This window comes from Drosophila melanogaster, chromosome 3L, assembly GCF_000001215.4.
Source record: "Drosophila melanogaster chromosome 3L".
NCBI classification, from domain to species: Eukaryota; Metazoa; Arthropoda; class Insecta; order Diptera; family Drosophilidae; genus Drosophila; species Drosophila melanogaster.
This window is the reverse complement of record NT_037436.4, coordinates 22,063,408-22,075,860: the sequence shown is the minus strand read 5'-3', so window position 1 is coordinate 22,075,860 and position 12,453 is coordinate 22,063,408. Positions and strand designations below refer to the sequence as shown.

General features: G+C 43.4%; 5 protein-coding genes and 1 long non-coding RNA gene across 8 annotated transcripts in view, besides 3 other annotated features; 3 read left to right on the top strand and 3 right to left on the bottom strand.

The window, feature by feature from the left end:
- Positions 1-104: 104 nt before the first annotated feature.
- Positions 105-805, top strand: CG7130 (uncharacterized protein). Its single transcript, NM_141123.3, has one exon. It carries the CDS (start codon positions 227-229, stop codon positions 611-613), a length of 387 nt encoding a protein of 128 aa, NP_649380.1. The 5' UTR covers positions 105-226; the 3' UTR covers positions 614-805.
- Positions 806-1,337: 532 nt separating this feature from the next.
- Positions 1,338-2,793, top strand: CG7133 (uncharacterized protein). Its single transcript, NM_141122.4, has one exon. It carries the CDS (start codon positions 1,525-1,527, stop codon positions 2,584-2,586), a length of 1,062 nt encoding a protein of 353 aa, NP_649379.1. The 5' UTR covers positions 1,338-1,524; the 3' UTR covers positions 2,587-2,793.
- Positions 2,794-2,836: 43 nt separating this feature from the next.
- Positions 2,837-2,936: a mobile genetic element.
- A 304-nt stretch (positions 2,937-3,240) lies between these two features.
- lncRNA:CR43995 (long non-coding RNA:CR43995) lies at positions 3,241-3,492 on the bottom strand. The gene has a single exon (NR_073973.1). It is a non-coding gene; the product is annotated as a long non-coding RNA:CR43995 (long non-coding RNA).
- A 59-nt stretch (positions 3,493-3,551) lies between these two features.
- Positions 3,552-3,642: a mobile genetic element.
- Positions 3,643-4,012: 370 nt separating this feature from the next.
- On the top strand, positions 4,013-8,591 carry CG7139 (uncharacterized protein). The gene is made up of 5 exons (NM_141121.4): positions 4,013-4,209; positions 4,306-5,093; positions 5,699-6,485; positions 6,666-7,956; positions 8,014-8,591. The coding sequence occupies exons 2-5, from the start codon at positions 4,335-4,337 to the stop codon at positions 8,084-8,086; spliced, it is 2,910 nt and encodes a 969-aa protein (NP_649378.1). The 5' UTR covers positions 4,013-4,209; positions 4,306-4,334; the 3' UTR covers positions 8,087-8,591.
- Positions 8,592-8,644: 53 nt separating this feature from the next.
- CG14561 (uncharacterized protein) lies at positions 8,645-9,954 on the bottom strand. Of its 2 annotated transcripts, none has more exons than NM_001275272.1 (1): positions 8,645-9,954. In NM_001275272.1, the coding sequence occupies exon 1, from the start codon at positions 9,726-9,728 to the stop codon at positions 9,144-9,146; it is 585 nt and encodes a 194-aa protein (NP_001262201.1). In that variant the 5' UTR covers positions 9,729-9,954; the 3' UTR covers positions 8,645-9,143. The 2 variants fall into 2 exon arrangements, with proteins under 2 accessions (NP_001262201.1, NP_649377.1); NM_141120.4 differs by having other exon boundaries at positions 8,894-9,954.
- Positions 9,955-10,581: 627 nt separating this feature from the next.
- The window catches only part of Oct-TyrR (Octopamine-Tyramine receptor), a 30,277-nt gene continuing 28,405 nt past the window's right edge, over positions 10,582-12,453 (bottom strand). For both annotated transcript variants that reach the window (NM_079695.4, NM_001170023.2), the window contains exon 4: positions 10,582-12,179. In NM_079695.4, coding sequence (NP_524419.2) covers positions 11,787-12,179 — 393 coding nt within the window. In that variant the 3' untranslated portion in view covers positions 10,582-11,786. The remainder of the gene's footprint in view (positions 12,180-12,453) is intronic.
- Positions 12,351-12,453: part of a mobile genetic element that runs on past the window's edge.

Here is a 12,453-nt window from a genome sequence, read left to right as displayed (position 1 = left end):
GCTTCTGGTGGTAAGGTAGGGTCACTCTGGCCACTGGCGGCCGATAATTTATCGATTGACTGTTTATTTGTAATAATGTTTTAAATCAGCGAATCGAATCAGCAATATATACTCGCATTACCACATAAGCACCAACAAGTCGAGACGCTGCCTCACATTCCATACACGGCGCAACACCGCTAGACGACCATCTCAGCCAGAACAAGGAGAATACCATTTCACCACAATGGGTAAGGATTACTACAAGATTCTGGGCATCGAGAGGAATGCGTCCAGCGAAGACGTCAAGAAGGGATACCGCCGGATGGCTCTCCGCTACCATCCGGACAAGAACGACCATCCGCAGGCCGAGGAGCAGTTTAGGGAGGTGGTGGCCGCCTTCGAAGTGCTCTTTGATAAGGAAAAGCGCGAGATATACGACCAGCACGGCGAGGAGGGTCTCAAATGTGATGACGAGCCTGCTGCGACCTTCGCCCAGCCCACGCCAGACATGCTCCCCTTCATGTGCGCCGTCGGAGGAACCGTGCTCTTTGCGTTCGCCGCCTACAAGACATTCCAGTTCTTCAACCGGAAAAAAGAGGCTACCCACGGCGATGGATCCTCCTCGGACTGAGCTAAGGATCCAAGGGCTTGATGAAGCAATCTCGGGTACCTAGCGTTCTTCGCTGAATAGTCTTTAAGATTAATTTATAGGAACTTAATTATTGACTGTTTATCTAATGAATCCTGCGTTACTTATTGATTAATTTATTTATTTATTTAGTAAGATAAATAAAAATTATGGAATTCGTCCGACTGTTGCTCGAAAATAGCTAATACCTTTAGCCAAATCGAATGATAAAACGGATAAATACTGTAAGACGAACTAATAGTTTTGTTTTTTTTTAATTTAAAAAACGTTTATGCGATACAAATAGTAAAAAATATAACAATGCCATAGTAGAGAAAATTAAATGCACTTGCTTATTACAAATTGTTGCTAAGCAGAGCCAGTCTGCTACTACATATAGTATGTACAAAGACACTAGAATAATAATAATAGAATAGAATAGAATAACACTAGAATATTCTAGTGTCTTTGGTATGTACCAGATAAGACGGAAATATAATGGTTTGTTCTGAAAAAAAAGACATATTTTTCTAGATTTTGTTTCTGTTGGCCACCTAATGACTCGTATTCTCAATAAAATATGATGGCAAATGAAGAAACGAAAGACGCATTTATTTTCCTTAAACAATATGTTCTTGTCGCGAATATTATTTCGCTGACACGATGACACGACAAATGACACGATGTATTTATCGATGTTGTTTCCATACAAAGATAACACACATTTCAGATGTGCATCTCTATTTGTAATGAAAGAATCAGCTTTAGTGTTTTCTCAGGTTTTCCCAGTGCCTTACATCCCGCAACATAAACATCAATAAATACCGACTTCTGCACCAAAAACCACTGACCATCGTGCTACTATCGATAAAATCATCTAATTATTCTCCCATCAAATAGACCAATTGGCCAAAATGAGCGATGTCTACGAAGATCACTACCAGGTTCTGGGCTTACCGAGAAATGCCACCGACAGTGAGATTAAGGATGCTTTTCGGCGGCTGTCCCTGCAATATCATCCCGACAAAAACGAGGATGGAGCGAAGGAGTTCCTTAGAATCAACGAGGCCCATCGCGTCCTGATTGACCATCAGAGAAGGGCCTTGTACGATTGCTGCTTCCAGTCCATGGACGTTGAAGCCATTATTCCCGCTGAGAACGCTAATGGCCAACTGCCTGAATTGGGAAATCCATTCTTCCCAATGCCACCCGAAACGCCGCCTGCTAGTTTTCGCGAAAAGCTCAAAGTTGCTGCCTTCATCGGAGGCTTGCTGGTTGGTACATACGTGGGGTACCGGGTATTCCAGAAACCGCCGCCATCTATCCCAGTTCCCCGGCCAATTCCAACGCAGGAACTAAGCGATTCGCATCTCGGATCCCTATGGACATTGTCCTCCGGGCTATTGGCATTGAGATCGAAAAGAATACTGGGACTCGGCAAACTGGCGCCATGGGCAAATACTCGAGTTTCTCCTAGGACTCTGAACGCGCCCTTTTCTTCGGCTGCCAAAGTCGTGGCCAAAACAGTAATCCGAGGCCAAAGAGCCGTAGGTTCTTCTGCAACTTCCAGTTCGTCCTTAGCATCGGCTGCGAACGTGGCTGTGAAATCCCTACCAAGCAAAGCTTCAGTGAATTCTGCTACGGAAACAGTCGCTAAAACACTTTCCCAGGGATCACGAGCTGGACCATATTCAGCTTTGAAAACAGTTTGGTCCTCAGCGGTTTCATATCTGCGCTCTCTTCTAAATTGGGCAACTACACCGAAATGGGGGAAGGCAACACCAGCAACCATTGCTGGTTTGGTTCATAACTCCAGACCAGTTTGGTCATCTGCAGCAAAAAATACCCTTGCTGCCTTGATGTATGCATGCTCCAAAATATCTTCGTATTTGCGCGCTTTGGCCGGGCGCTTTATTAGTCCCACCTTTAGACGCCTCCAAAGACTACAATCTTTTAAAGGAAGCTTGAAAAATTGAAAAATTCCATATCTGGTGACTCCGCTAAAAACGCGTAGAAGGCAACTCAGACAGAGCAGCTCCGCCTCAATCTAAAGGTATATCCTGAAACATGTTTTGCTTTTTTTAATCAAGAAGCATTAAAGAAATAGGGTTAAAATAGAATCGAATACGATATGGCATACACACAAAAAAAAATTCAAATAAATAAAATTTTTATACCTTCGGACTAAAATATTGTTTTCATACTCTGCATCGGATTTGGTTATGTATATACAGCTGTGTTCAATGAAATAGCAGTGCGAAATATGAAATACAGATATTTTTCCATGTCCCTTTTCGGTATCGACTATTTATTCCACTTATTTTTGAATATGTGCCCTGTCCAGTCAGGAACTTTGAAAGCTAGAATGTTAAGAATAATTATAGCGATTATAGAGACATAGACGCAGCGCAAGTTTGTTGACCCATGTTAACACGCCCAATAAACGCCCACAAGCCGCCCAAAACTGTCCAAATTGTTAAGATATTTTTTTCATTTTTTATTTGTCTATTATAATTATATTTTATTATATTATATTTTATTATTTTTATATTATATATATATACATATATATATATTATACATATTATTATATATATTATATTATTATATACATTATATTTTAATTTTTTCGTTTTATTGTGTGTCTTGTCAATTTCCATCTGTATCAAAAACACTTTTGCCACGTCCCTCTTTACACCAGCAAAACGCCCAAAACATTCCCACTTTTAAACAATTTTAAAAAATGTTCTTAAAATTAATGAAATTTGCACACTACTAACTGAGTAAATGGTATCTCAATAAAATATGATGGCAAATGTAGAAACGAAAGACGTATTTATTTTCTTTAAACAACAATATGTCCTTGGTGCGAAATAATATACAGATAACACGATTTATTTATCGATGTTTTTCCATACAAAGATAACACACATTTCCTCAATATCGATCGATATTCCAGAAAAATTATGAAATTCGCACACTACTAACTGAGTATCTTATAGTCGGGTAACTCGACTATAGCATTCTCCCTTCTCTTCTTCTGTTCACAATTCCATTTCTATGTTATCGGAAGAAAAACTATATTTTGCTGCGTAAGCGAAACTAGAATTCGGGTGTTTAGTACCCAATTAACAGCTCTCAAAGTTCCCGAGATATTGGATTTCGTACGGACGGACGTGATAACGACGTTATAATTTCATGTTATTTTATAACATTTATCATAATCATATTAAGAATCTTATTTATGTGCTTAACATAATGTTTTCATAGTATTAAAAAAAAAAATCCAAAAACTTAGCGATTTTATTCCGAAGCAATAGCTTGGCTTGAAAAAAGCTGGCCGCCAGCACTGCTGCTTATCGATGACGCGTGACCATAGCCTCCTCCATCGATAGCCTCCGCACAGACGTGGTTTTCCCAACTTGCAATGCAGCGAATTAACGGATGTAATGCGACGCATAGCTTCCCGATTTCTGGAAACAAGCAAACGAAGTTGCAGCCCGCAGGTTGATCCTTGCATGACAACCGATTGAATGAGAGAGATTGAGACATCAACGCGCAGTTACGACATCGGGGGATTACAGTCTGGTCAGATATTGGTGAGTCCGAGATTCAGATGCGAATTGGGTGATGGGGTGTCTGTGGTTACTGCGCATTACGTTGGTCGATCCCCCCTAAACGATCTGCTTTCACAGGGCAAGCTAGCAAAAGGAAAACAAACGCCATGTCGACAGAGCGAAGCTCGCATTCAGCTGAACCAGCGGATTTGGCGCTTTTGTTGGACCGCATCAACATCAACAACAACAATAATAATAATAAGAATAATAATAATAATAATAACAACAACAACAACAACAATAATAATAATGACAATAACAATTGCGGTCGCAGCAAGAGCGGTGGAACTCACAGGAAATATGCAACTGCTGAAGCCCCAAGCTCCATTAGAATGTGCCCCGCCAGCAATCTGAACAGCAACCAAAGCAACAAACAATTTAACTCGATTTGCCAGCGGGCGCAGGCGGGCCATAAGCTGATGATCATAATGCGCGGCCCTTCAGGCAGCGGTAAGAGTACACTGGCAGAGTCTCTGCTGCGCCAGGCGCATCTACTCGATCGACACCAGGTGCGCGACTTTGTCCTGAGCTCAGACGACTACTTCAAGACGCGCCGCGGCTATGTCTTCAACCCCACTCTGCTGCCAGCTGCCCACGAGTGGAACCAGCAGCGAGTGCGCGATAAGGCCGCCTCCGGCTGGAGCCCCATCATCGTGGATAACACCAATACAATGGTCTGGGAGATGCAGCCATATGTCCAGTTCGCCGTGCGCCACGGTTACGTAATTGAGCTTCTCGAGCCCAATACTAGTTGGTGCAAGTCTGCCAGCAAACTGGCCCAGAAAAACGTCCACAACGTCCCACGGGAGAATATTCAGCGCATGCTAGAGCGATTCGAGCGGACGACTGCGGGAGAGCTCATTCAGGTAAGAAGGCACTTTAAATCGTCTATATACATACATATGTATATAAAGATAGAGATTTATTGTTAACTGCAATCTCATTGTGAGTCAGCCAAAAATGTGTAATTGTATACCCGTTACGCGAGTGTAAAACGTTTAACTAAGCTCGATAAAAAATCTTTAAGAGGTATATATTTATTCTTAATCATTATCACTGACCAATTCAATTTTGCTTCTTTGCATTTCATTATTTTTCCGGCGAACTTCCTTTGAATTGCGAAAAACATTCAGACCACCTGCAGAAACATAGTAGAGGCCTTTTTTGTTGGCTACTTAATTTTTTAGGGCATACCATGGTCAGTCAGAAAGTCGCTGGCAATCTGAGAAACAGTCGCTTTTTTGTAGCTGAGAGAAGACGGGTATCGAATATCCGAGGATCGGAATGTGGCAGTCTAGCCACATACACATACAATTTGAGGCAACTAGCTCGTTTTCATTTTTTATTGGTAAATTTTTGGTATATTACGTTCTTGGTTGTATTTTATTTTCTACCCCGAAGCTTATTAAGTAATGGCACTTACTATAGTTTGTATCTTTCACATCCTCTACCGGAATATTTTATGCGACAGTTAATGAAGGAGACAAAGTATTCTGTGGAGCTGCCGCAACTACGCAATCACCCGCCCCTTCCTGCCGTGCCTATCATCACGAGCTTTGAAGAGAGCAAGCTGCTGGAAGCCCCAGTCCCAGCGCCAGCGGAAAATGCCTTTAAGCTGAATGCTAATGCCCAAACGTGGGTGCCCTACGAGCACGGAGCGCCTTCATACTGGTCGCAAACAGTGAACTCAGTAGACACAGGCGACGCGACAGTTCCGGAAATTCCGGATGCTTTGGGTGCCGCAGCTCCCGTAAAGAGCGAATTGTCTATTATTGATCTGCTCCGCGAAGAGAACCAAATAAAGGTGGTGCCGTCGAAAGCGGAGTCTAGCGGGGCAAAGCCTCTTGAGATGCACAGCCTAGACTGCCCAAATGAACCGAAAGGGTTTGCACACCTGCGCCAGATGTATCCCAACAAACAGCTGGCCGGCCTCTGGGATCTGTTTGTAAAGTGCCAGGCCGACGTGGATTGGGCCGTTGATATTCTATTAAAGGAGGACGAGCTCAACGCGGCCACTGGTTCGGATCAAATCGGATTTGAAGAAACTATCGATAGCGAGGAGGCGGCGCAGTTTCAATGCGACTGCGACAAGGCGGTTGAAGCCCAGGAATCTCCGATTTCAACTCCCATCTGCGCCTCACCAACTTTACCAGTATCGAAGACCGAATCCAAGCCGCAACGTCAACCGCGCAACAAACGAGCATCGGCCCCCACCAACAAAGAGTTGCAACTGAAAATCCAGAATTGCTTTGTGTTAGGTAAGATATTGTTCTAATAGGAGTCAATTAAAAATAAACTTATTATTTATATTGCGTTAACACTCACGGCACTAATGAATTTAATGTATTTCCATTATATTATGTTAGAGATTCGAGTTCGATATCTGATGCTAACTAATATTAAATAACTAATAATAACTAATGATTATTGATTTTTAGGCGACGAACAATACTCGGAGCACACCCGTAAAATTCGCGATATTCGCAATGGAATCCTGGATCAACCTACAGTGCCTAAGCTACTGGAAGCACCCGAGGAACCAGAGCTTGAAGAGCAGGAGGAGGAGGAGGACCCTGAAGAAAATACTCTGCTGGAAATTGATTTGGGCGGCACTTTAATTGAGCAGCTGCGCGCTCAGTTCCACACGGAGGACGAGTTGTTGCCGCCGGAACAGGAGCTTCCCACCGCAACAAAAATATTTATGCCGCGTCAGCTAGCCAAGCAGCTTTACATGTTATGGATGGAAGCTGTGTTTAACCAGCTAGAGGAGATACGCCAGCAGACAATGCGCGATGACGAGCAGTTCGCCCGCCTGCTCAAGCATCCAGGTTACGCCGATTGCAGCGAGTCTCCGAGCAACGTGGCTGAGCTTTTGGATATGGAGTTGGCCTGGAGCATATACAATAGCGAGCAGCTGGCCGCCAAGAAGGCAGCCGAGTTGACCGCTCGCAAACAAACGCCCACCGATATAGCTACCCACCTAACCAAGATGAAGCTGTGCGAGACGTTCCCGGACGTTCCTACCGACACTGTGCTTGAGGTCTTTGCCGCAACCGGCAGCAATTACGTTCAAACAGTCGAGGTCTTGGACAGCAACGTTAAGAGTATGCTGAGCAAAGCGGAACTCTATGATAAGGCCCTTCGCGAGGGCGAAAAGCTTAGTGAGCAAATGGCGCTGGAAGAGCGGCGGCAGCAGCAGCAACAAAAGCAACATAACTCCTCCGGCCAAGGCCAGCGCTCCAGCTCCAGTTCGTACGCCTCTGGCCGGTCGCCCCAACTGCAAGAGGAGGTCAAGTGCGCCGCTCTTCGCGACTTTGAAGAGACGCGAAACATGGCCGCCCATCACTCCCAACTTAAAGCAGAGTGCTATCTAAAGGCCAAACAGGCGGTACAGCGCGGCAATAGTAGCGTGGCGTTATACTACTCGGAGATAGCCAAGTTACACAAGCAGAAGATCGACGTATTCAACCAGAGGGCGGCCAATTGCATAATGGAGGTGCATCGGCACACCCAGAACAACCCGGACCTGCTAGACCTGCATTACCTACACACGGTAGAGGCGATCAGTTGCCTGGACTTGTTCCTTGACCGCCACATAACTGTGCTGCGCAACACCACCCGCGTGTACAAGCACGTATTCATTATCACGGGCCGTGGTCTTCACAGCGCAAACGGAGTGTCCACCATTAAGAACAGGGTGAAGGCCAGGCTGGGCGAACGCCGTTTGCGGTTAGTAAGGGGCATATTTCGTTAAAAGTCGTCTAATTATTCACCAACCTATTTCAGATGGCAAGAAGTTAATCCAGGGTTGCTGCGCGTCAAGGTGTTTTCAGCATCGCGTCATTCAAAGAACTTCTGATTGGATGCGAATCGCACGACAGGACTTGCTGGACAAAATGCGTTTCACACTGCCATATAGAAAAAAAGCAAGTGTTATTTAACTTTTGTAATTGCCTACAAAATTGTAAAGTTAAGTAATCATTTTCCCCTGTCCTGGTCGCTGTTTTACTTTCGAATGTGTTCTATAACCTATGAAACATTCCCGATTTTATTACTCTATATTACTTTCAATGCTCGTCCCAATTATTTTTAAGTTTGAATAATGCTTCCAGCGTAGAGTTTGTGTACGACGCGAATTCGCAATGCGACTCAGGAAAGTAGTGATTTAGTATCTTCCAATAATATACCTAATCACAGAATTACTTATTTTTATACTAGTTTACTCAATGTACTACCTAGGTACAATAGGATTAGTGTAAAAATAGTAGTCCTAAGGTACACGAGGTCCAAAAATTACCATTACATTTCAGATTAATAAGCAAATATTGACATTTTCTTTATAAATAAATCGAAACGTGAGAAGGATATTATTCAGACAAGTTTTTAAACGAACATCGTAGTACGATATTTTATTTTTCAAACTGTTACATCGAACATTCTACAATATGTTGTAAACATACTGGCTTCGAAAATCAATTTGTACTACAAATTACGTAGTAGCAATGTATGCCTAGATCCGTCAATTAGCCATCGAACTTTCCAGTGTTTACAATAGTGGTTGGTTTAGTTCTAGGTACCGCTGATCAGTCTGTTCTATGAGCAATATAAACCTTCCTTCTGCCTACCTGGACCATCTGCCCGGCAGGGAAGAGCATAACCTTGGTTTAATGTTTGAAACATGGAAAGACGACAATCTTTATTTACCACTACAAAATCTTTTAGCCTGACATCGGAAAACGCGTGACACGAAGCTTAGGTAAACTGAAGGATCAGCCGAGGATACACATCTGGGTGTACACCTGCTGACCGCTGGGTGTGAACAATACATTCAGGTAAATGGTAACTTATTCTAGAACATCGATGGCAGTCTGAGCGAGGGCTCCATGGCTTTGGTTGGGAAGGCTGGACTGCGGTCACTAGGTGGGGTCCTTGAGTGGCGAGGGTAAATGCGGGTCAGAGACTCGCGCTCCCGGCGACTGGTTCTCCTTGCCGCCGTGCAGCCGGTTGGCCATCAGCTCGATGAGATTTGCACGTCCGCGCTTGGGCGTAAATCGGGAATTGCCCGAGCTGGAAGCTTTATCGCGGGGCGGGGTGCTCAGGAAAACGCCCTCGAAGATCGTCTCCAAGCTGTTGGAGTCGTCGGCGTCATTGGGCGGGCTGATCTGGGCGTTTATCTCGTGTAGGGCAACGTACTGAGGATCGTTCTGGGGTTCCTCTTCCGGAAGGAGATGCTGCCTCTGCGGCTGCTTGGGCGTCTCGATGTCCGACAGATCGAGATCGTCGATGGGCGACGGGGTGCGTCCATGCGGCGAGAAGGCGCGGATCTCGAAGGCCGGCAGCTCGTCGCAGCCGCCATCCGGTATTTGCTCCTCGCGCTCGAATGCCAGCGAGAGGTCACTCTCGCTCTCCATATCCACGGAGGACATCGAGCACTGCAGGCGGAAGGAGCCGTTCAGCTGGTCTCCCTCCTCACACGTATTCACCGCTTCCGAGGTCTCCATTGGTCTGGCTGGTCTTTCAAGTGCGTCGCTGGCTTATATTCATTACAGGGATGCGCTCTGCGAAGGGATGCGGTCTGCTTGTCTGTGAACGCGTCTCGCTTCGCGGAAATCCGCGCTCTCAGGTAACCAATGTTTAGGATCTTGCCCTGTGCAGCAGACAATTTTAAATTTTAAATCCCAACAATTTACAAGCCGTCACTTTGCTAGTGGTGAGACAATTGAGCTACCTGAAACAAACCGGCGTTCCCTGCGAATGGCTATCGAACGCAGCCGATAGTTGCGGGTAAACAGCTTGTAACCAAAGACCCCTTAGAATAATTCTAGTGTTATTCTAGTGTCTTTGTTGTAACGATATGCCATGCCGCGTACTTTGCAGTCAGGCGAAGAGATAATGTAAATATGAAAAATTATTGTACTTTAAAGTGCACTGATGCACTGATTCATTTTATGTATTACAGGTTCTTCCAACCGTGTCAATAAAATTTAAAAACCAACTTATTCGTTTTCTGTTTGTTTTCATTTGGGCCAAAGGGAAACTATTCTGCTAAAATAATCAAACGAATTTAATTATTTTCTGTACTGGCAGCAATGAGAATGTCCAATAGCTCGAAACCGTTTAGAGGAAGGAAGTTTTGAAAATTATTTAGTTAAAAATTATAAGCACAAGAAATACATTGTAACGAAGGATATATAATGTAAGTTATCAGAAGGTGTCGCTAAAACTACGGGTCTTGCTAGGTAATCATTTTTTCAGCTAGATCTTTTAAGAGGGAAAAAGTCTTTCGTTTTGAAACCTAATTAACTTACCCTTAAGAAGGTAGACCAATCTAGATAAATTCAAACGCTTTTTCTTATAACTTTAATTCGAATGTGTCTTTTATTTGTTTCATTTACGCTTTGCTCGCTCTTTCTCGTTAAACAATATAATTAGTGAAACTATCGTACATCGTCGTTAAAAGACATAAATTGTGATATACATTTACGATATAGCATGTACTTGAGTTAACACATCCATTGAATTACGTCCTTTCGCCAACTCTGTTGCATTTCGTAACGTGCAGTTAAACATTTATCTACCTTAAGTAAGTTTCGATGTGCTAGCTTTAAGCTGCCCACTCAACACAATAGTTGCTATGCCATAAAAACAATTAATCGTTAAATTATTTAACAAATAGTCCAAAGCGTATTTGAAAGTATACATTAGGTATAGTGGTTTATCGTTTACCTACAATTAAAGTACATATAAATACAAATCGTTAAAGTAATGCCTAGAAAACGTTTCTCTCTTGGAAGTTATTATTTAGCTTAGTAGTTGCTTACATATCTTGAGCGCAGATTTAATTTAACAAACACCTTTTTGGTTATCCATACGCTTAGGGTGAAACACGAAAGTTGCCACAATTCTTTGTGCCTAAACATTTAATTTAATTGTATTAAATTCAATTTGATGCTATTCTCGTTTGGGATGCCACTTAGCTGGAGTATAATGCATGTATAATTCTTTACCATGTAATTTTTATGATTTTCCTAGTAGCTGTGCCTTGAGGCAACATCCTCACTTTAATCGCAGCACAACCCATTTTAGTATGAGTATTGAACAATCTACGCTTAATGTGGTGGTACATCTCAATCGATTCCAAACAACAATATATTAAAAAAATGTTCAAAACTAAATGAAAGTATTTTAATTACGGCTAGAAATAATAACTTAGTTTGAAACTATATATACACTCGAGTCTCATCTTTGACTTTCCAATGTGGGGGCTTTTCACTTTGCCGAAACGTTAAACATTAAAAATTATATTCAATCTATTACACTTTACCAAATTCATCCACTTCTTCAAAATGAGTTCACCAAGAACGCATTTGAAAGTATATATGTGTTAGAGAAGTTGAACTCGGAAGTTCATCAACTGGGGGTCCAACTGTACATAGACTGAGATCTCCGCTGAACGCATACACGACCATTTAAGTTTGGCACAAACTTTGAGTTACGCTCTCCCGCTCGAACCATGATTGGCCCGGTTTATATCTTCCACCCGCCCCCGCCAGCCAGCCTCAATTCAGGCCCAGAAGTCGCTTGAAGGCCCGGCGGTAGTCCAGGTTGAAGATGGTGTAGATGACCGGATTCAGGCCCGAGTTGATGTAGCCCAGCCAGGTGATGAAGTTCTTGAACTTGTTCGTGGGGCAGCAGGTCTGGCAGAAGGGCAGAATGACGTACATGAGGAAGAAGGGCAGCCAGCAGATGACGAACACGCCCATGATGATGCCCAGGGTGCGAGCCGCTCGCCGCTCCTTGGAAAGCGAGATCTTCTGTTTCTCCTCAATGAACTGGTTAACCCCACTAGTCTTCTTCTGCAACGGAGTGACAGAAACGGCAGCGACTCCCGTCGAGGATTGCGGCGGGGTCAGCTTTAGGGACGTTTGCTCGTCCGCCTGAGTCACGCAGACCTGGAATCGAGGTGAGGAAAAGTTTAATTAATCAAGTGGCATGGAAAAAGCCATTTCTCCCATACAACTTATACAACTTATATCGCTTGTTCCATGTGGCTCTCTAAATAAAAGAGCACTTTAGATTTTTAATTTTTTTGTCGATTTCCCTGAATATTAGATACCCTAGCGTGGCAAATAGATAGAAATTTACAAGGCTTATAAAAATATGAAAAAATATCAAGACGTTTTTCAAAAGTTTGGGCGGGGCAGTTTTGTGCGGTTTGTGGGCGTG

What these genes read in the sequence shown, in the direction of transcription:
- CG7133 (NM_141122.4), top strand. Translation starts at nt 1,525, where the DNA reads ATGAGCGATGTCTACGAAGATCACTACCAGGTTCTGGGCTTACCGAGA.
- CG14561 (NM_001275272.1), bottom strand. Translation starts at nt 9,728, where the DNA reads ATGGAGACCTCGGAAGCGGTGAATACGTGTGAGGAGGGAGACCAGCTG.
- CG7130 (NM_141123.3), top strand. Translation starts at nt 227, where the DNA reads ATGGGTAAGGATTACTACAAGATTCTGGGCATCGAGAGGAATGCGTCC.
- CG7139 (NM_141121.4), top strand. Translation starts at nt 4,335, where the DNA reads ATGTCGACAGAGCGAAGCTCGCATTCAGCTGAACCAGCGGATTTGGCG. An exon ending in CTGCGGGAGAGCTCATTCAG is followed by an intron (nt 5,094 to 5,698) that starts GTAAGAAGGCAC and finishes TTTATGCGACAG; the next exon opens with TTAATGAAGGAGACAAAGTA. An exon ending in CCAGAATTGCTTTGTGTTAG is followed by an intron (nt 6,486 to 6,665) that starts GTAAGATATTGT and finishes ATTGATTTTTAG; the next exon opens with GCGACGAACAATACTCGGAG.